Source organism: Musa acuminata, chromosome BXJ2-4 (assembly GCF_036884655.1).
Source record: "Musa acuminata AAA Group cultivar baxijiao chromosome BXJ2-4, Cavendish_Baxijiao_AAA, whole genome shotgun sequence".
NCBI classification, from domain to species: domain Eukaryota; kingdom Viridiplantae; phylum Streptophyta; class Magnoliopsida; order Zingiberales; family Musaceae; genus Musa; species Musa acuminata.
In genome coordinates this window covers 38,620,969-38,639,689 of record NC_088341.1, presented here as the reverse complement: position 1 = coordinate 38,639,689, position 18,721 = coordinate 38,620,969, and the positions used below count along the sequence as shown (strand labels likewise).

The following is an 18,721-nucleotide window of genomic DNA, read 5'->3' as shown; positions in this document are numbered from 1 at the left end:
ATTGATTTGTCTCTCTTTATTTGTTACTAAGTTTTATTCTCTTTACTTATAATTATCTTTACTTATAATTTTAACTTAGATCAATCAAGTTTTAAAATCAAATAAAAATATTTTTACACTAATTCACCCCTCCCACCTCATAGTACCATTAAAATTCTAACAATTTATATCATAATAATATTCTTTCATTTAGATTAACACCGAAGAGTAAATAAATAATATTTTTAAGCAATCAAGATGAACACTTTTTTCCATGTTCAAATGAACGGATTGCACCTATTGACAAACACAATAGGATTTTTTTTTATTTTTTTATATATATTTTTTTTATGAAATATTATTCAATTTGATTTTTTAAAATCTTTTAAATCGATGGATAAATATAATGATTTAAAAAGAATATTTTTAAAAAAAATTATTCTGTACTTTAGATAAAAATTAGTTTAATCGAGTTTTTAGTTATGATATTGCATATGATATATGATACACATTTGAAGTCACTCATGAAGTTATAAGTAAAAGAATCTAAAATTAATCTTTTAGTTCATAGTTATGAATTATTTAAAATAAAACTAAACAAATTTATTGGTAACATATATATCTATTTTACGGATATTATCAATGAATTAAAAACTCTTAATAAATTATGGATATTGTCGATGGATTAAAAACTATTAGTAAAAACTATACTAATCTTGAATTTACGAGAAAGATTTTAAGGTTTCTTCCTAAAGACTGAGATCGAAAGGTAATAACAATTCAAGAAGCTAAATATTTGAATAACCTTTTTATTGAAGAACTCATAAAATTTTTAATTACCTATGAAATGACATGCAATAAAATAGAGGAAAACATTCTAAAGAAAAAAAAGAAGAAGGATATTACTCTTAAATTTAAAGAAGATTACTCGAGCGAAAGCTTAAGCCACGAAGACATGATACTTTTTACAAGAATATTCAAAAATTCATGAGGAAAAATAAGATAAATCTGAAAGAAGAAAATATAAAAAATAAAAGTAAACTCAAGAAAGATGCAATCATATGCTATGAGTAAAAAAAGGTTAGGACATAAAGCAACTAAGTAACTCAGAAGTGCAAGAGTAAACTAATAAAGAAGAAATGATAAATTATGCCTTAATGGTTTTCAACAATAAAATATTTGACTTTCCCGAAATTCTTTATTACATAATGAACTACTTGAAGTATTTTATTATTTATATAATGAACTTAAAAGATTGATAAAAAATATAATTTGTTAAAAAGAATCATATATCACTTGCCAATGAATTTGATATATTAAAAAATAAGTATGACAACCATATATCAAAATTTTGTACTTCTTGCACTAAACATGAAAATCTAGAATAATCTAATTTTGAAATTAAAAATAAATTATTTTAAAAATCATTAGAATTATATACTTTAAAAAATTATATAAAATGACTGACTTACCATAAATGAAAAACTATAACATTGCTTAGAAGAGTTTATTACTAATAATAATATAATAACACCACTTAAAAAAATATATATTACTATGATAAATATTAAAAAAATTAAAATTAGAAATAAGTTATGATTCTTGCTAAACAAAATTATATATTAAGAACATAAGAATCTATATTAAAAAGTTAAATACACTTGTTGTGTAAAATTTGGCCAGATACTCTCTTAAAAAATATAATCATAAATGATTTAAAGTAAAAAGACATATACTCTCTTAAGAAATATAATCATCTGAGTTCAAAAATCATAAATGATTTAAAGTAAAAAGACAAGAAAGATAGACGAAGAATCGAAGACGATAATAGTACCACTTGAGTTGATCCAAAACATTATTTTGATAACAATATGACCCCAGATGTAAAGTCATTCATTTTCTCGACACTAAATTTATAATAAACTCGAACTCCGATCAAGATTAGCTCTAAACTCCCTTCACAAATCAGACAACCAAATTATACCTAAACCAATTGATAGTTCAAAATCTCATCCAATAAATCTTTAAAACATTAGTTAACAAATAAATATATGATCATGTCTCAATTGTTTTATGAAGACGTTAAGATCTTAATATACAAAGGTTGTGGATCAAGTTGTGTCCTCACTACTTACCTTTTGAAAAAAAATAATAAAAAACAAAATAAATGAAGTCTATACCAAATATTTAAACAAAAACTTGTCCAAAGGAACACCAGCACTAATAGATCCACTGAAATACAACCATATCTATCAACGTGGAAACAAGATTCCAAAACTAATGGTTTGAACGAAGAAGAAAAAAGCAAATTCCTCGTGGCACAAGTACAAGCTCAACATCTACTTCGTTACAACTTGGTCTCTCGAGAGCAACAGACCATGTTTCACTATTCAGTGTGAGGCATCCTCAGTCATATGGGTTTCTGAACCTCTTCAAAAGTTCTGGGATGTCATACCCCAGCATATCATCCACTGCCTGTATCATTTTATGCTTCATCTTCTCAAATTTGTCAATATTGTATCCACCCAACACCTCTCTGAACTGGTCGACATTGGGGAAGTCTCCTGGTGCTAAGTGGAACTCCTTCTGGACCTGCTCAACACACTTGTCAGATTCCGTACATATATTTATTTGACAGACAGTTCCACCTTACAACTACTGAATGTAAAACTCAAATTTGGAACCAAACCACAGTGACAAAAAGAAAATGAGTAAAATCAATTAAGTGCCTAAAATAGCTTCAAGTCACTGTTAATTGTATACCAAATAATACTAGCAGAAACGCAATATGGAGTGCATAAGCAAAAAAGGAACAGGAGTCAACATCTTACTTGCAAAGGAATTAGAGCAAATACATAGTCTACTCATATGAACCGGATGCTGTACTTGAAATGACCTTCCATTTGTATTACACTCCAAACAAATATGCAAAAATAAGTATTAGCAACAAGCAACCGAAGTGACCTTCCATTCGCTGGATAATGTGCCCAAAAGAAACAGTATTATGAAGACCGTTATCTGCAACGCAAACGAAGCCCTAATTCACCAAGGTTTGGTCATAATTAGGATATGTAATTCTGATGTTTCTTACAGTTCTATGAAATATAATGGAAGAGACTGGGAAAACTGCTTCCATTATAAATTCTGTATTGTATTAAGCCCTCCTACCAAGGTTCGCTCCCACCTTGCATATATTTATTACATGACAAGTCATCATCATCATATGTTTATTATATGACGAGCCATCATCAGTCAAGCCCTTTTCAGATGATATTGGTTTGGCTATAGATCATGACACGAAAAACAGGACACAAGAAGTTTACACAAAATTTCATCACAGTGAATGTGCAACTCGCCTTCAACCTAGCATCAAATTGGCAAGGTAGAAATGTAATTGAGAAAATAAAAACTATAGCCACAATTGATGAGATACCAAACGTCAATAACAATTAGGAGATGGGACATGAAAAAGAATAGCTGAAAAGTGCTTGCATGACAATGTCTGAGAACTTTGACCTTGGAGCAACCTATCAGCTAATAGCTATCATACTAAGCAAAAACTATTAGAAACCACTTAGGAACTAAAGCCAATGATCTTAAAGTAGATACACAATTGACTAATCATGCCTAGAAAATTTACTAGAGGAAAGCTGACCTTTAAAAACTCTTCTTCCAGGTTATCTATAAGTTTCTGCTGAGCCTTAGCCTTGCCCATCATTGCAGGCATCTCCTTCTTCAGATGACTAATTATGCATGCATGAACCTTGGCTGCTCTTGCACGCTTCACAAATTCATTGATCTGCAGATATAAAGAACATAGTGATCGAGAAAGTGTAACGATGCAGAAAGATGTTCAAACATTGCAACAACCATACTTACACGACGGTCACAAGCCTTTTTTGGGATATCATTCAGATCAGAAAGGAGATCTTCTTGCTCTTTTTCAAACAACTTTCCAATGACAGCATGTTCTGCTTCATTTATCGGTTTGTCATTAAACGAACTGTATATGCGACGAAGGAACGATTTAGAATGACAAGCAACAATCTTTAATTGCTGTTAGGTGAAATTCATTTGGAATTTCGGAGACTATAAAATGCACCCTAATAACATTAAGGATGATTTAAGTTCTCAAGGACATAAAAGTTACTCTTGAGATGAGCTCCTGGTTGAAATTTTAAAAATAACTGTAAAATATTCATCATTCATTATAACATTGAAGAAGACAGGATACACAGTTATCTACATTGTTACTAAGAGCTTACCCAATGTACACTCGCATCACTTCAGGGGTGTTCAGAACTTTTCCAAGAGACCACAGCAATGCCCCATAAACTCTCATGAGCTGTGACATATGACAGAAAAGAAAAATGCCGTCAATCAAACTCGAACCAGTCTTTGTTGACAAAGAGGTAGCTTGTCAAAAATTGATTCAACATATGTAACATTAAGAGGTATGTTAAACAGATGCACAGATAGCTTAAAGTTTCACCTGTTGGGTGTCAACTTGGTCTGCCTTATTCAGAACAACACGTATTTTATCATCATGACCACGCAAGGATCCAATTACACGCTTAAACTCATCACTGATGTCAAGTTTATAAGGATCAAACAGGAGAAGAACAAGGTCACATTTTGCTGCAAACCATGATGTCACCCCAGTGAAGTCATAACTGCGTTGAGTTCGTTGTTTCTCCCCAGATAAAACACCAGGAGTATCAACAAAAGTAATGTGTTCCAAAAGCTTCACAAGCAAAGGTTATACAGTTGGATCCTGAATTAAAATGGAGGAACATATTTCCATACTAGGGGTAAAGATAAAATCATACTGGATGGGGCATCTGAGAACACTCGAACTTTGATAAAAAGCCAGTGCCAAATGCAGTCAGGCCATTATAAGGCATATCTGCTTGAACAGCAATAGTATTCCCGGGAATGCTTCTCTCATCTGGTCCTGACTGCATATAAGCAAAATAATTAGTTGAAAAAAAATTAGAGCTCTACAAAAGCATCCACCCAGAAAAGAAACCCAAACAAATATAAAGAAAAACGAAGAAAACAAAAATAAAGAGGGGGAAAGGAAAACTTACTGTTATAACAACAAATCTATCGGTTGTAGGTTCTGGTCCAATATGTGCACCTGAAAGAAAGCAGGAATATAGAAAGGTGGTCCAATATGCAATCTTGGCAACATTAAGTGAGAAATAAAGAAGTTTTAAAAATAAATAGTATAAGTATCGGCAAACCTGGATAGCTAGATTTCAATAAATGTTTTATGAATGTGGTCTTTCCAGTAGAATATTGACCCAAGAGCATAACCATGGGCTTGGCATCGAAATCACTATTTGTCTACAGAAGGATTTATTTGTGAGGTCAAAACTAGAGAATGAAATTGTTAATAATTAATTTAAATTCAATGAGAAGGTTCTACTAAAAGTTTGTGCAGTTTGATAACTAAAAAAACTGTGGTAAAAAAAAAATCAGGAATTATGCCTTACCAACAAGGGAGAAACAAAATCACTGAATTGATAGGTAACTTCCAAAGGCTTCAGTTTCTCAATATATAATTTCTTCAAACCATCGATAATTGAGGTGACTGACTTTGAAGGTATCTAACAACAAACATAAGCACAAGATCATCATCAGAACAACAAAATAGATGGGGCATGTTGTCTGGCTAATTTACTAAAATAGCCATCCATACTTTCTACTGCAAAAACCAATATATATAGTCTGTAAGTACAGGTGATCATATCTTTCATTTCGTGATAATCAACGCTGATAAAAGCAAATGGTTGATTCTAGAAAATTTGTCAAAAAATTCTAACAATGTCAATGAGATATCGAATGCAAAGGCTTATACATAAAGAATGTCAAGTCCAAGGAATAAAACAAGGCGCGAGAGAGTATGATAGCGCCTGGGCAGAAACAAGGCTTGCCAGGACCACCATATATACTTGTTATAATATCCAAAAAGGATTCAGAAAAAGCTTATAGTATGTTTACTCATACATGAAATTTGAAGGATAAGTATACATTGATCCAAAAAATTACCTTTTTTGCTGATTTTGAGTTAAACCAGCGAGCTGATGCAGGTGATTGAGGCTGTGGTGGTACTGAAAACATCACCAGAAACATCAGCTAGGTAAACTACCATCCAGAATGTTTTCATGAATTCTAGAAGCAAGCTTCCTACCATCTGAACAAGGATCGCTTTTCTTTTCTGAGCGCTTTGATTTCTAGAAGATGGTTAATTGCAGTAAGTCGAGGATGATACTCATTCACACAACAAAATTTTTAAGGAACAAAGAGAATAATTGACATACAGCTAGTCGAATATCCAAACCTTCCATCACTGGCGGTTTTAAGTTCTCCAAGTCTGTTGTGAGGAAAAGTGATGCATACAATTAACAAAATTAGCATTACTTCAAAGCATACCAGCTGTAGGGATTTTTTGAGTCACGGAGTTACCTGCATGATTAAGCAAATCTGGAGTCATCTCATGCCCTTCTTGAGCCAGTGCAACAAGCTGAACATCATGACAAAAAATTAGTGATGGGCATTATGTCCTTTAATATAAAAAATGCATGCAAAGCAAAACCTGCATTGCGTTAATGAACTCTTGGAGATCAAGAAAACCCTGCCGCTTAGAGTCTGCAATGGCCCAGACCTTCAGAAAAAAATTAATACATTATTGCCAAAGAACAACATGTAATCTAATTACATGGTGCAAAGGTAAAGGCCACATTATTTAGTAGGATGAACATAGAAAAAAAATTGAGAAAAGAAACAGCATGCCCTAATTGCTAACAACTTAGCATAAATGCCATTTGGTTTACATTCTTAACAATATAAGGAAAAAGGAACTTAATTTCTATACAAATGGCTACAATTTAAGGTTGGTTATTTATGGCATTTTCCCTCAACATAAGGTATATCTATTAAAGAAAGGCTCTTTTACTCAGGACCACCTTGGCCTATCTCTAGTTAACCTAATTATTAACTTTTACCCAAGATGAAAGTCCCAAGAAATCAACTGAAACTATAGAGCAGATGGGTCGATCTCAATGCAGTGAAAAAAATACAGGCACAGTTAATGTGGCACCTTCTCATTATGTGGCTTAAATGCCATTTAACAAAAAGTTCTGATTAATGGTTTTCTCACAATTACAACTATATGATCAGTCTGCTGTCTATATTTTGTCATTATTGCAGTCACCCATGATTTAAGATATGGTGGAGGGAAGAAGACTAATGTTAAAAAAGAAAACAAGATAAGAATCAATAATAAAACATAAACCCACAAATTCGTGAACACAATAGATATGTGGTTTGATACACTCAGTTTATGTATATGAAGAACAAACTCAAATTCTTACTACCAAAGAATAATTCGCTACAAGGAATAGAATTTTCTATTGATTAGACTAGAACATAAGCTCAAAGCATGAGTAATACTCCCTAACAAAAACCCTGAAAAATTCTTCTTCTCTCAATACTGTAAGAGAACACCTTAGTAGCACTTAAAGCATTTTCCTCGTACACTTCCCCCAAGGAAACCTTAAGATAATCAAACTCTTTTTCAAGGCTTCTTTTTTCTCCATACTTGAATTTTTTTATTTTTTTAACTTGATTCTCCAAGTAATTTGTATACTTACCCATCCTTAGAGATAAAAAAATACTTAGCCATCCTAAGAAGATCTTCCATTGGACTACAAGAAGAACCTCTGAATCATTCATCAATTGCATGCATGCCACTTGGGATTCATCGTATGCAAGAAACTTGCTGGTAAACTTAGGTCATAATGGTGATAAAGGATGATCGATGATCATGCGCTAAGAAACAACTAAATATGATTTGGTCTCAGAATTGTGTGATTCTATGTATCCTCGATTCTAAAGAAAACAGAGCAGCACAACTGCAATTTTTCGTGGCTCTTTTAATCCTCAATTCGTCCAGCACCCATCGTCAACATCTGACTCATTTGAAAGTAGACAGTTACAACCAGACTGTCACCATTAATTCCATCCTCCCCCCTTCTTTCCCTTGCAATCAGGCATTTCTTGGACAAACGGAAAAGAAACATCTATGGTTCACAGAAACGTGACGAGAATCAATTGCTACATCGCATTAAACGTTAATCGGAAGGAACTGAAAACAAGCAAGCAAAGAAATTGACGAAAGCGAGAACAAAGCGGCGAATCTTAACGAAGTCGTGACCTGCTTAAGTTCGGGCCGGGACAGCTTCGACATGGCGAAGAACTTGAGCGCGTCGTTCCCCGTGATGCGCCCGTCTCCATCTAAACCGCAGAGAAAAGAAGCATATCAAACGTCATGAGAAAAGAAGCGAGAAACAAAAATCAAACGAGTGTGAGAGGGAACGAATCGACGGACCCTTGTCGGCGACTGAGAACCACTCCTGGTATATCTTCTGCTTCTCCTTGGGGCAAGAAGCGACGGAAGACGACACCAGATTCATCGTCTAGGGCAAAAGAACGAAAAATGAGAGAGAGAGAGAGAGAGAGAGAGAGAGAGAGAGAGAGAGCAGTGCAGAGCGGGAGTTGTTCTTGGAGGAGCGTTTTGTTCTCCGCTCTTAGAAGAGTGGGGGAGGATAATAGTCGCTCATGCGCGCGAGGTGGGACCAGACGGGGAAAGCGGTGCACATACTTAAACGGGAAAGCGTTATGCCGGTTTTATTCGGAGGGTAAAGCAGCAAGGGAGCATCGTGGCCGTCTGATGCGGATCGTGCGGTCAGTGATCTCCGAACGACACGGCTCCACTGTGTGGGTATCGTGACGTCATTTCATCGCACATATTGTTCTTACGCGACCCCGTGCCCGTGTGGTATCGTGACACTCTCGGGTTTACCGTACGTACCCGCTCACTTCTCCAAACCCACATTTACCCCTTGTGGTAGTATGAGTTAGTCCAATTTTATCGAGAGAACTAATTATTATTATTATTTTCGATGAATTAAAAAATCGACAGAGTATATGATAAAATATCAACGAGTGTGTTGTGTTACCTTATACCCTAAAGATAAAAAAAGCACCTATAATATAAAAAATATATATATTATTCGACTAAATTATTTAATAGTTTATAAGATATTATCTTTTTTTTATAGATTTATTAAGCATTTTTTACCTATAATAAATTGACGTTCTCTTAACTATAGGAGGGATTTGTTAGTTACACCATCTGATGCAGTCTTTCGTATGACTGGATTGAAAAGGGAATATGAGATATAAGTGTTTTCTACCTTCAAGTTTCCTTTTTTTTTGTGACAATACTAAAAATAATAACTAAAGTTAAATATAAAATATACATATATATTTTACCACTAAACTTAGGTTGAATACGACATACAAAATTCTCTCTCAACCCCTCAATTTTTTTAAACGAGATCAACCATGATTGTGTATAATATTTTCATGATCCATTACAGCCTGACTTCTTTCCTGTGTTTCTTCAATGGATGACGTGTTTCGTTGACTATGTGTTCATGACTGATTTGGAGCATCTTGATCTACCTTATATAATCGAATTATGTAGTCCACAATTTCTCACCAGCTCGTATCTTCGGTGGAACAAATATATAACCTTCTCTTCTCACAGCGCTTGAATCATATACTCTAAGCAAAGTTTGAGTTATGGTTGTTCATGTCCATTCTCAAGCACACATGAGCTTCTTCTAAAGACGTTTCTTCTAAATTGTACGTAATAAGTAAGTGCCACCTTGACCTCCAACACCTGTGTTCTTTAATCTCCTTGAGAAGTGGGGCCCAGTCCTCTAAATGTTGTCTGTTGTCTGTTGATCCATCATCATCATCATCTGCCATCATTTTGATATTTTTCATAAGGAAACTCACATTTATTATAATCTATAAAATAGTCATACATTTGGAGCATATAGTATATACTGAGTATATCATATGAATCAGTTTAACACTTTAGTTACATACAAATGTCTTGGTGAAATTACTAAAAACACTGTAAACATATTTAAAATACTGTGAAAGACATAGAAGTCTAATTATTTGGTTTAATTTTGTTCATAAACTAATAAGAATAGGTATTTGAAATCTTATTTTTACATGTGACCCAATTTGTATGTAGTATTTTTAAATATGATTATAGTATTTTGATGGATATATGAAAAATACTAAAGCCTCAAGAACATTGTAACTGATAATATAATACCATATATGAGAGACTACACCGGTACACCTTATAGATTTATTTATATTGTGAATCTGTACTGCTCAACTATATTATCATAAATTATTTTAGATATAATGATAAATAAGGAACATCTTTTAATAGATATAAAAAATACCTTAAAAAATAAATAAAGAGAGATTTTTTTTCCAAATTACACCCGTTATGTATTTCATATATTAAGAGCCTACTATTAGTGTTTTATTATTATTATTGAAAACTTATTACTATTCATAATCTTTAAAAAAAATAAAATAATAATTTACTATTTATAACCCCTATAATTTTGATTTTTTTCACATTCCTTATAATCAATGTATGTGCATCCTATCATTATCGACATTCCTAAATACTCCCTATTGTTGATCATCATCTCTTTATCTACGTCTATCATTGATTGTCACTATAAGTCTATGCTTATCGTTGGTTATTGTCCCCCTTCCTATCGTTGATTACTATTTCTCAGATAATGTTTCCTTAGCCTTTACCGTGTTCAATATATATATATATATATATATATATATATATATATATATATATTCAAAATTAATTTTTAAAAATATTAAAAATTTAAAAAATGAGATTATAAACGGTAATCTCCTATTGCAAATGGACCAATCATGTATCCAGCTCATGCGATATAGAATGACGAACTTGTCCCTCCCGTTGCAATAAAATATACGCATCCCATCTGAACTAAGACACGCGTAGCCGCTCGTAATTGGCTTGCTCAGCTCACGGGCGCCGCACCGCCCGCAGCGCAGGAGGAGGTCGCCAAATGGCACCGAAAGCCACCTGGAAGCGAACCAAAATGCCCCTGTTCCACCTCCAGTCGCCTTCCTCGACCTGCACCTACTTCTCGCGTCTGCGTGTACGTGTTGTAAACACAGCCTCCGCGATCGAGTAGTACACCTGCACAGGTCACGGAAAGGACGTGGTACACCTCGTCTTGAGAATGAACTGACAGAAATGGCGCAATCGATACTAATAACATAATATATCGTCATGTTGTGTCACCAAACACGCTTCCATGAACTCCTACCACTACTTTTGTTATATCAGACGAGCAAGAGGTCTGATACATTGAGATCGTAATAGATCATGCTGAGCTGTTCCACAAACCAGCTTGTGATGAGATATTATTATTATTTTTGACTATTTTAAGAAAATTAAGAATGTGTAGGTTGCCAGAATTACACTATAAGGGTTATTATGGTAATTTGGTAATCTTCCACCTGGACTCCTCTAACGCCACACTCTTTTGTCTGGTTCATTACGATGCATAGTGATTCTTTCCCTCCCCCTGCAACAAAGTAATTAGTCCCTTTCCTGCTGGCCAAAGCAGGCTATGATTCATCGCCCATCAGTGCTTCCATCACCTCCCTTCTCGTTTCTCCCAGAGTATATAAACACATCAATGCAACAAAGCTGTTCAAATCTTGCCCCCTTGGCTTCCTTTCCTCTGGTTTGTCTTCCTCCTCCACTTTCTTCTTGTTCTCGTTTGAGGTCAATCCGTCGAATAAGTCGGTACTTGGGAGTGACCGCAGCGATGGCGAGAGGGCAAGCCGCGCCGCTCCTCCCGGCGAGGAAGTCGGGCCGCGACGATGGCGATGACGAGCTCCGTGGCCTCCGATCCTGCCTCCGGTGGATGTGCCACGACCAGTCGGACGCCGGCCTCGCGGTGGTCTCGTGGGTGGCTTTCTTTGTCCTCGCCGTGGCCATCCCAGCGGTATCCCACTTCGTGCTCTCATACCGCCCCGACCGCCGCCCCTACGACCTCGTAGTCCAGCTCTCCCTCTCCGCGGCCGCCGCGCTCTCCTTCCTCACCCTCTCCTCCGCCACCCGCCGCTACGGCCTCCGCCGCTTCCTCCTCCTCGACAAGCTCCCCAGCCAGAGCCCTCGCGTCCGCCTCGCCTACACCGCCCAGCTCCGCCGCTCCTTCCGCCTCCTCGCTCTCTTCGTCACCCCCTGCTTCGTCGCCGAGGTCGCTTACAAGTCCTGGTGGTACGCCTTCAGCGCCGACCGGATCCCCTTCCTGGGGAACCCGGTGGCCACCGGCTGCGTCGCGTGCGCGCTGGAGTTGGCGTCGTGGATCTACCGCACCGCGAGCTTCTTCGTGGTGTGCGTGATGTTCCGATCAATTTGCCATTTACAGATCCTGCGGCTGCAGGAGTTCGCGGCGGTGTTCCAGGAGGAGTCGGAGGTGATGGTGGTGCTCAAGGAACACCTCCGCGTGCGGAGGCAGCTCAGAGTTATTAGCCACCGGTTCCGGGGGTTCATCCTCTTGGGATTGATAATGGTGACGGCCAGCCAATTCGCGGCCGTCTTCGTCACCACCCGCCCGCACTCCGATGATAGCCTCTTCAACACCGGAGAGCTCGCGGTGAGTTTTATCTCTGTCTTTTTAGTAGGTTTCCTTTTTCTGTGGTCGGAGATTTTCTTTATTAATATAATTTAGAATAATTATAATTCTATGCTTGGACTAGAATATTCGTCCAACTCGTGTAGCATAATTTAGATTTTAAGCCATGAGCATATAGTTAATATCAATTTTGATCGTCAAACCGATGCCCTAAAGGGAAACTGATGTTGTCTGCTTCTTCAAATAAAGTGGCACTTGAATCTTACAAGGCTGATCCCGAGTTGAACCTCCTTAGTGAATCTGAATCCCGGTTGAACCTCCCAACTCTGTTCACCGGACTGATCAAATCAGCAAATGCCTAGGAGAATAATATTCGATTAGAGAGAGAATTTATGTTGGACCGGAAGAGGTTCCTATTTATAGTGCGAAAATCTTAATCGTTTACATTAGAGAAATATTCTGCAAACCAGGTTTGATTGAGATAATATTTATCGGTTTGATTTTGTGTTGATGCGACAAGTACCTTTGGCTTATTTCGTTAACTAGGATCCACATGTCAGATTTTTTATTAGTTAAGTATATTCATTGTATCGCATAATTGAAAATTTGAAGGTATGAGCTCAAAGTTTATGGACTAAATGATGTTGACTGAAAGTCTTTTGTATTTCAGATTGGTCAGTGTCACTTCAGATCAAATTACACCACCATTCTGTGATTTTTGAAGTGCAATTTATTATGTTTCTAAATTCCAAATTGCACCATCATTCTGTGATTTTATCATGTAACATTTATTGGCTTAAGCTTTTATATAGGTTCATAAGGGCTCAATAATTATCATGATATTAGAGCACAGGTCCGATGTACCTGAAAAAAAACCTTATCAAAGTACATTTTGATTTGAGCTTTATCGATCGCATGAAGAATATGATGTTCTATGAATACTCAGTGATACCAGTTGCTAAATGTAGACAACCACAATTACATGTCTAGTTGTATTCAGAAGCATCTCCAAGGCTAGGAACAGACAGCTGCAGTAGACGCCTTCGGTTGATCATGGTAATTGAACTAATATCTTTTGATTTTTGTACTCGCAGATCTGCTCATTTGCGCTTGTGACTGGACTGCTTATTTGCTTACGTGGTGCGGCCAAAATCACCCACAAAGCTCAAGCACTCACAAGCCATGCTGCAAAGTGGCATGTCTGTGCCACCATTGAGACTTTTGCTGTAGATCCTGAGACACCCTCTGAAGCCATTTCCAAGGCTAGTTCTGAATTCCCAGTAACCAATGGCGATGAGGACTCTGATGAGGAAGAGGGCAGTGAGGAGGATGAACTGGAAGGGACGAAGATTGTACAATCCAATGCTCACACCATTTCCTTTCAAAAGAGACAAGCACTCGGTAAAGCTTTACAATCATCCATTCTTTTGAAACCATAGGTGCCTCTTTTGCATGTGTAGTAAAAACTTCTTTGAGGCTTGGCTCTTCATCATGTTTACCTAAATTCAACTTGATTCTTCTTGAATTGCAGTGACATATCTGGAGAACAACAGGGCAGGGATCACCATATTTGGATTCACAGTTGACCGGTCTTGGCTTCATACGGTATTTATGCTTGAAACTACTCTGTTCTTGTGGCTTTTGGGCAAGACAATCGGGATCTCTTAAGCCAGTATCATCTCCTTAAATAATTTCACTCTTGTTCTTTCCCTTCTTATTCCTGTTTACAGAAAGGTTATGATTAGGCATGCTTTCATTCTTTTGAGAGGTGAAAGCATTTCTTGAGGCTTTAATGTATATAATCTTACAGAGATGTTGTCTGTGTGTGGTGTCCATCTCTCCCCTTAGTTGTTCTTGATGCTAATCCTGCATTCAGTCGCTTGGATCTTTTGTCTGTGTATTACATTTTTGTTAGCTAAAATTAGTTTATGCATCTAAATTTGTACCAGTTTACTCAAATCTGCAATGTTGCTTGGTAGTCATAGGGTCTGATGTGTGCAATTGACATGGGAAGTCACATTGGTCTTTTTGTTTTCTCTATCTTCATTGTTTTTGTTGCTGCTGCTAAGCTGTGGGAACTAAATGCAATTATTTCATAATTATGATTCATTATATAATAAGTACTTATTTTTTGAATCTTATTTGTTTTTGTTTACCTATTAGATGTTGAAGAAATTTAAAAGAAGAATGGGATGTAAATCTGATATAAGTTTGTAGGGCCTAATATTAGGTTGGATATTAAATTTATGAATAAGAGGACAAATAACTCATGAGGACGATATGTCGAACATGTGCTCTTAATTCTTGCATGAAAGTAGTATGAAAAAAAGGGGAATACAAAACAAAGGTGACTGCTATTATCATTGTAGGGTTCTACGATCAAATCTCATTTTTTTTCATTTGTGATTTATCAAAAGATTCCTTAGATTAATCTTTGCTATTATAGATCATAGTCTATCTATGCTTTAATCTATTTTGTTTTCACATAGTATATTATCAATTAATCATTATCTGACATATATTCGTCACATGAAGTCTTTGGTGAGAAAAAAGATTTAGGACACCTTTCATCTATATGTTCGTATGAATAATAGTATAAAACAAGTTCAATACAGATAGTTCAGGATTGTTTTTTTTTGTCATCCACATGAACAAGAGACCAAGAGGAGATCTTTGGGAGCAATGAGAAATTATCTTTTCGTAGAATATTTTATAAAATATTTTATCCTTTTGTGATCATGTATAAATATTTATCTTCATCATGATAAGAAAAGACTGATTTCTTTTATCGTGTTCACATTCATATATCTCGAGTTACTAACTTGAGTTCCAGGAAAATTAAATCAAAATTTTTTTTTTTAATTTTGATCTTTTAGTTGACATTTTGAGAGTTTAACATTTTTATTTTGAATGCATAATTTTACGCATACAAATTCATATTACGTCATGTTGACCACGGCTTTGATAATATTACGTCATGTGAGCTAAAACGCATGAGCATTGCATTTTAGGATTTCGAAGTCCTCGCGGCTCGTGCTGTGCATGCGCCGACGTCCCAAGATCCGTGACGTGCACGCACCAAGAAGCTTCAAGAACGAACGAGCACCCCACGGATCGCGTATGCATGCATTTAAGCGAGTCCCTGGTGGACCCCACGCTAATCACTCGAGAACAGGAATGAATATGAAATAGTACACTCTCCGTCACCTTTGCGAGTGCACGCATCAGAAGACCGGCCGACGACGCACATGGTGACGGTTGAACGTAAAAGTCGTTCCGTAGTGAGCGTGACCGTTTCTACGTGTCGCGATATCAGTGGCAGATTAAATACGTTCAAGTCGCTGCGATCTTATTGGACTCGCTAAGATGTTATTATTACATCAAAGCCACTGTGCTTGGTGATATTAAGCGCCAAACTCTCGCCTTCCTCCTGTCGACGGTCTGCTTCGCGTCAATCGCTCGACGAAGCTAACATTGACGCGAGAGAGCAAACGCGATCGGAGTCTGAAGAGCTACTTCAATGGCTGCGGTGGCGTCTTGGAAACCCATGGCCCTTAAGGCTCCCCCGGCAGCAGTGGCTACGGCCGTGCCCCGCCGAAACTTCGTGCCCACTGCTCTGATCCACATGAAGGTCCCCATCCTGAGGAGCACCGGGAGGCATCTGCTCTCCCGAGCCCCGATCCTCACTCGCGCGGTGGTCGACGACGACGAGCAGGGTGAGGAGGGCGGCGAGGAGCCGTTGGGCGGCGTGGCGGTGGCAGAGCCCCTGGTGGCTGCGAGCGAGGTGAGCGACCTGAAGAAGAAACTGATGGATCTGGTGTACGGGACGGACTGGGGACTGAAGACGTCGAGCGAGACGAGGGCGGAGATCGTGGAGCTCATCGGCCAGATCGAGGCCAAGAACCCCACCCCGGCTCCCACCGACGCCCTCACTCTCCTCGACGGCAAATGGATCCTCGCGTAAGCTTCCGCCCCCTTCAACTCGATCGCTCCTCGATCGATTCAGTCTCATCGATTAATTTGGTCGCGGACGCAGTTACACTTCGTTCTCGGCGTTGTTCCCGCTTCTGGCGTCGGGACGCCTACCGTCGCTGGTGAAGGTGGACGAGATATCTCAGAGTTTTGATTCGGAGAGCTTCACGGTGCAGAACTCGGTGAAGCTTTTGGGGCCTCTGGCGACCACTTCGGTCACCACCAGTGCCAAGTTCGAAGTCCGAAGCCCCAAGAGAGTTCAGGTATCCCGTCTGCAACACCCACTCTTGCCATTTCTTACTTACTAATCGTAAATAGCAATGCTCTTTCATGTTCTGCAAGAATTCGATTCCAAGATCAGTGAAATCACTGCCAACCGAGAATACTTAGGTCATAAGAACCGATGAAATTTTAATTTGGGAGAAATCTTGCTTCTGTTAAGAGGAACTAAGAAGAAAGTCTCCAACAAAACCCATCTCTTTCTTGATTTTTAACCCTATGTCAAAAGATTCAATGGAAAAATCCAATCCAAAAATATGTTTATATCTCGATTTTGAATGAACTTAAGTACTAGATGGATCTTTAATTATTATTTTGGACCTAAACATTTTGATGGTAGTGATTTAGGCTCAATAGGTAGATGCAAATTACAATCCTCATGTGGGGTGGGTTGCTCTTCTAGACCCACTTTTTCTCCCTCCTTCCAAACAACAAAACAAGAGAAAAACAAAAAGGAAGAGGAGAGGAAAAAAAGACAAAACTGATACATAAGAAAACAAGGGGGATAAAGAATAATTTAAGCTAATTTGTATAGCAGCCTTGACTTATTGGGTCACAGTTTGTATATTGCAATGCACTTCTTTGCTTGTGGAAATGGAATTATGAGACTATAGATATAGACTTTTTTTTATTTTTTGTAGATGAGGTTAGAAAATACATATGGTTTGAAATTTCTCTGGTTTTAGGTAATCAGAATGCTGAACAGATGTGGTATTGTTATTGACATGGAAGAAAATTAACCATGCCTTGCAATACTTGGAACCAGTGATTTTGATTCATCAAAGAATCATGTCTTACCTGATAACTTGGTGTATCAGATAGAAACAAAACAGCCATCTAGGGTTATTGTCCTTGTTGCATCATAATCGATTCCGTCTTGTGTGATGACTCACACTCATTGGTGGCTCGTTTACTGTCGTCTCCAACCAGATCAAATTCGAGGAAGGCATAATTGGAACACCACAGCTGACAGATAACATCGTTATACCCGATAAGGTGGAGTTCCTGGGGAAGAGTCTTGACCTATCTCTGCTCGATGGCGTCTTCAAATCCATCCAGAATGCAGCATCGTCTGTGGTTCGGACCATCTCTGGACGACCTCCACTCAAAATACCAATAAACAACGCATTACAGTCGTGGTTGCTAACCACTTATCTCGATGAGGAGCTAAGAATCTCCAGAGATGATGCTGGTAGCGTCTTTGTGCTTACCAAGGCAAACGACCCGTGATACCAGCAGCTCTGCGTTGATGACCCTGCAATTGTGTTTGTGGTGTTCATCAAACTTATTATCGTATCCCAATTGCTGGTGGAAGATATATATATATATATATATATATATATATATATATATATATATAGTGTGTAATAATTGGGCTTATGGATGTCAAACATAAGCAGATCTTGAAGAAGATTGTTATATCGTTTTATCACATAAGTTGGGAATATGTATTGGCAGATGTTAAGAGTTAAAAAAAGGTGAAATGGAGATTTGCTAATTGGGTCGTCTGATGACATGTCATACCCATCTGGCCGACATATTGCGATCACTTGGGTGATACATCAACCAAATCCCTGTCCCATAGGATTAGCAATATGGCGGATGTCGATTTTGTGCCGATAGAGTAGTACATTTTGGGACAATGGTTGATAATCCCAATATCAAGACGAGTTGTTACCACTTGACAAATCTAACACACAATCAATCTCATTGTATCCATTGGTGATAACTATGCTTAGGCTCAATAATCAGCCCTAATATACTATAAAAAGCCCGTCCTTGAAAAAAAAAAATACTATTTACTTTTTCATAATATTTTCAAATCCTCTAACCAACTACGGGCGGGGTTTGTCCGACATGCACTCAACATAGTTTTTACAAGATTGTTCGTCGAATCATTTGTTTTT

General features: G+C 37.4%; 3 protein-coding genes across 4 annotated transcripts; 2 read left to right on the top strand and 1 right to left on the bottom strand.

Moving 5' to 3' along the window:
* Window positions 1-2,178: 2,178 nt before the first annotated feature.
* On the bottom strand, window positions 2,179-8,543 carry LOC103983208 (EH domain-containing protein 1-like). The gene is made up of 16 exons (XM_009400405.3): window positions 8,375-8,543; window positions 8,201-8,280; window positions 6,581-6,649; window positions 6,451-6,508; window positions 6,306-6,358; window positions 6,176-6,218; window positions 6,034-6,095; window positions 5,478-5,591; window positions 5,226-5,328; window positions 5,070-5,119; window positions 4,809-4,937; window positions 4,472-4,723; window positions 4,245-4,324; window positions 3,859-3,982; window positions 3,635-3,778; window positions 2,179-2,571 (listed from the first exon to the last, which is right to left on the bottom strand). The coding sequence occupies exons 1-16, from the start codon at window positions 8,457-8,459 to the stop codon at window positions 2,386-2,388; spliced, it is 1,632 nt and encodes a 543-aa protein (XP_009398680.2). The 5' UTR covers window positions 8,460-8,543; the 3' UTR covers window positions 2,179-2,385.
* A 2,940-nt stretch (window positions 8,544-11,483) lies between these two features.
* Window positions 11,484-14,552, top strand: LOC135610772 (uncharacterized). Of its 2 annotated transcripts, XM_065105683.1 has the most exons (4): window positions 11,484-11,666; window positions 11,749-12,584; window positions 13,658-13,964; window positions 14,095-14,552. In XM_065105683.1, the coding sequence occupies exons 2-4, from the start codon at window positions 11,751-11,753 to the stop codon at window positions 14,229-14,231; spliced, it is 1,278 nt and encodes a 425-aa protein (XP_064961755.1). In that variant the 5' UTR covers window positions 11,484-11,666; window positions 11,749-11,750; the 3' UTR covers window positions 14,232-14,552. The 2 variants fall into 2 exon arrangements, with proteins under 2 accessions (XP_064961755.1, XP_064961754.1); XM_065105682.1 differs by having other exon boundaries at window positions 11,486-12,584.
* Window positions 14,553-15,979: 1,427 nt separating this feature from the next.
* LOC135610769 (probable plastid-lipid-associated protein 2, chloroplastic) lies at window positions 15,980-18,312 on the top strand. Its single transcript, XM_065105678.1, has 3 exons — window positions 15,980-16,523; window positions 16,600-16,798; window positions 17,745-18,312. The coding sequence occupies exons 1-3, from the start codon at window positions 16,084-16,086 to the stop codon at window positions 18,042-18,044; spliced, it is 939 nt and encodes a 312-aa protein (XP_064961750.1). The 5' UTR covers window positions 15,980-16,083; the 3' UTR covers window positions 18,045-18,312.
* Window positions 18,313-18,721: the final 409 nt, after the last annotated feature.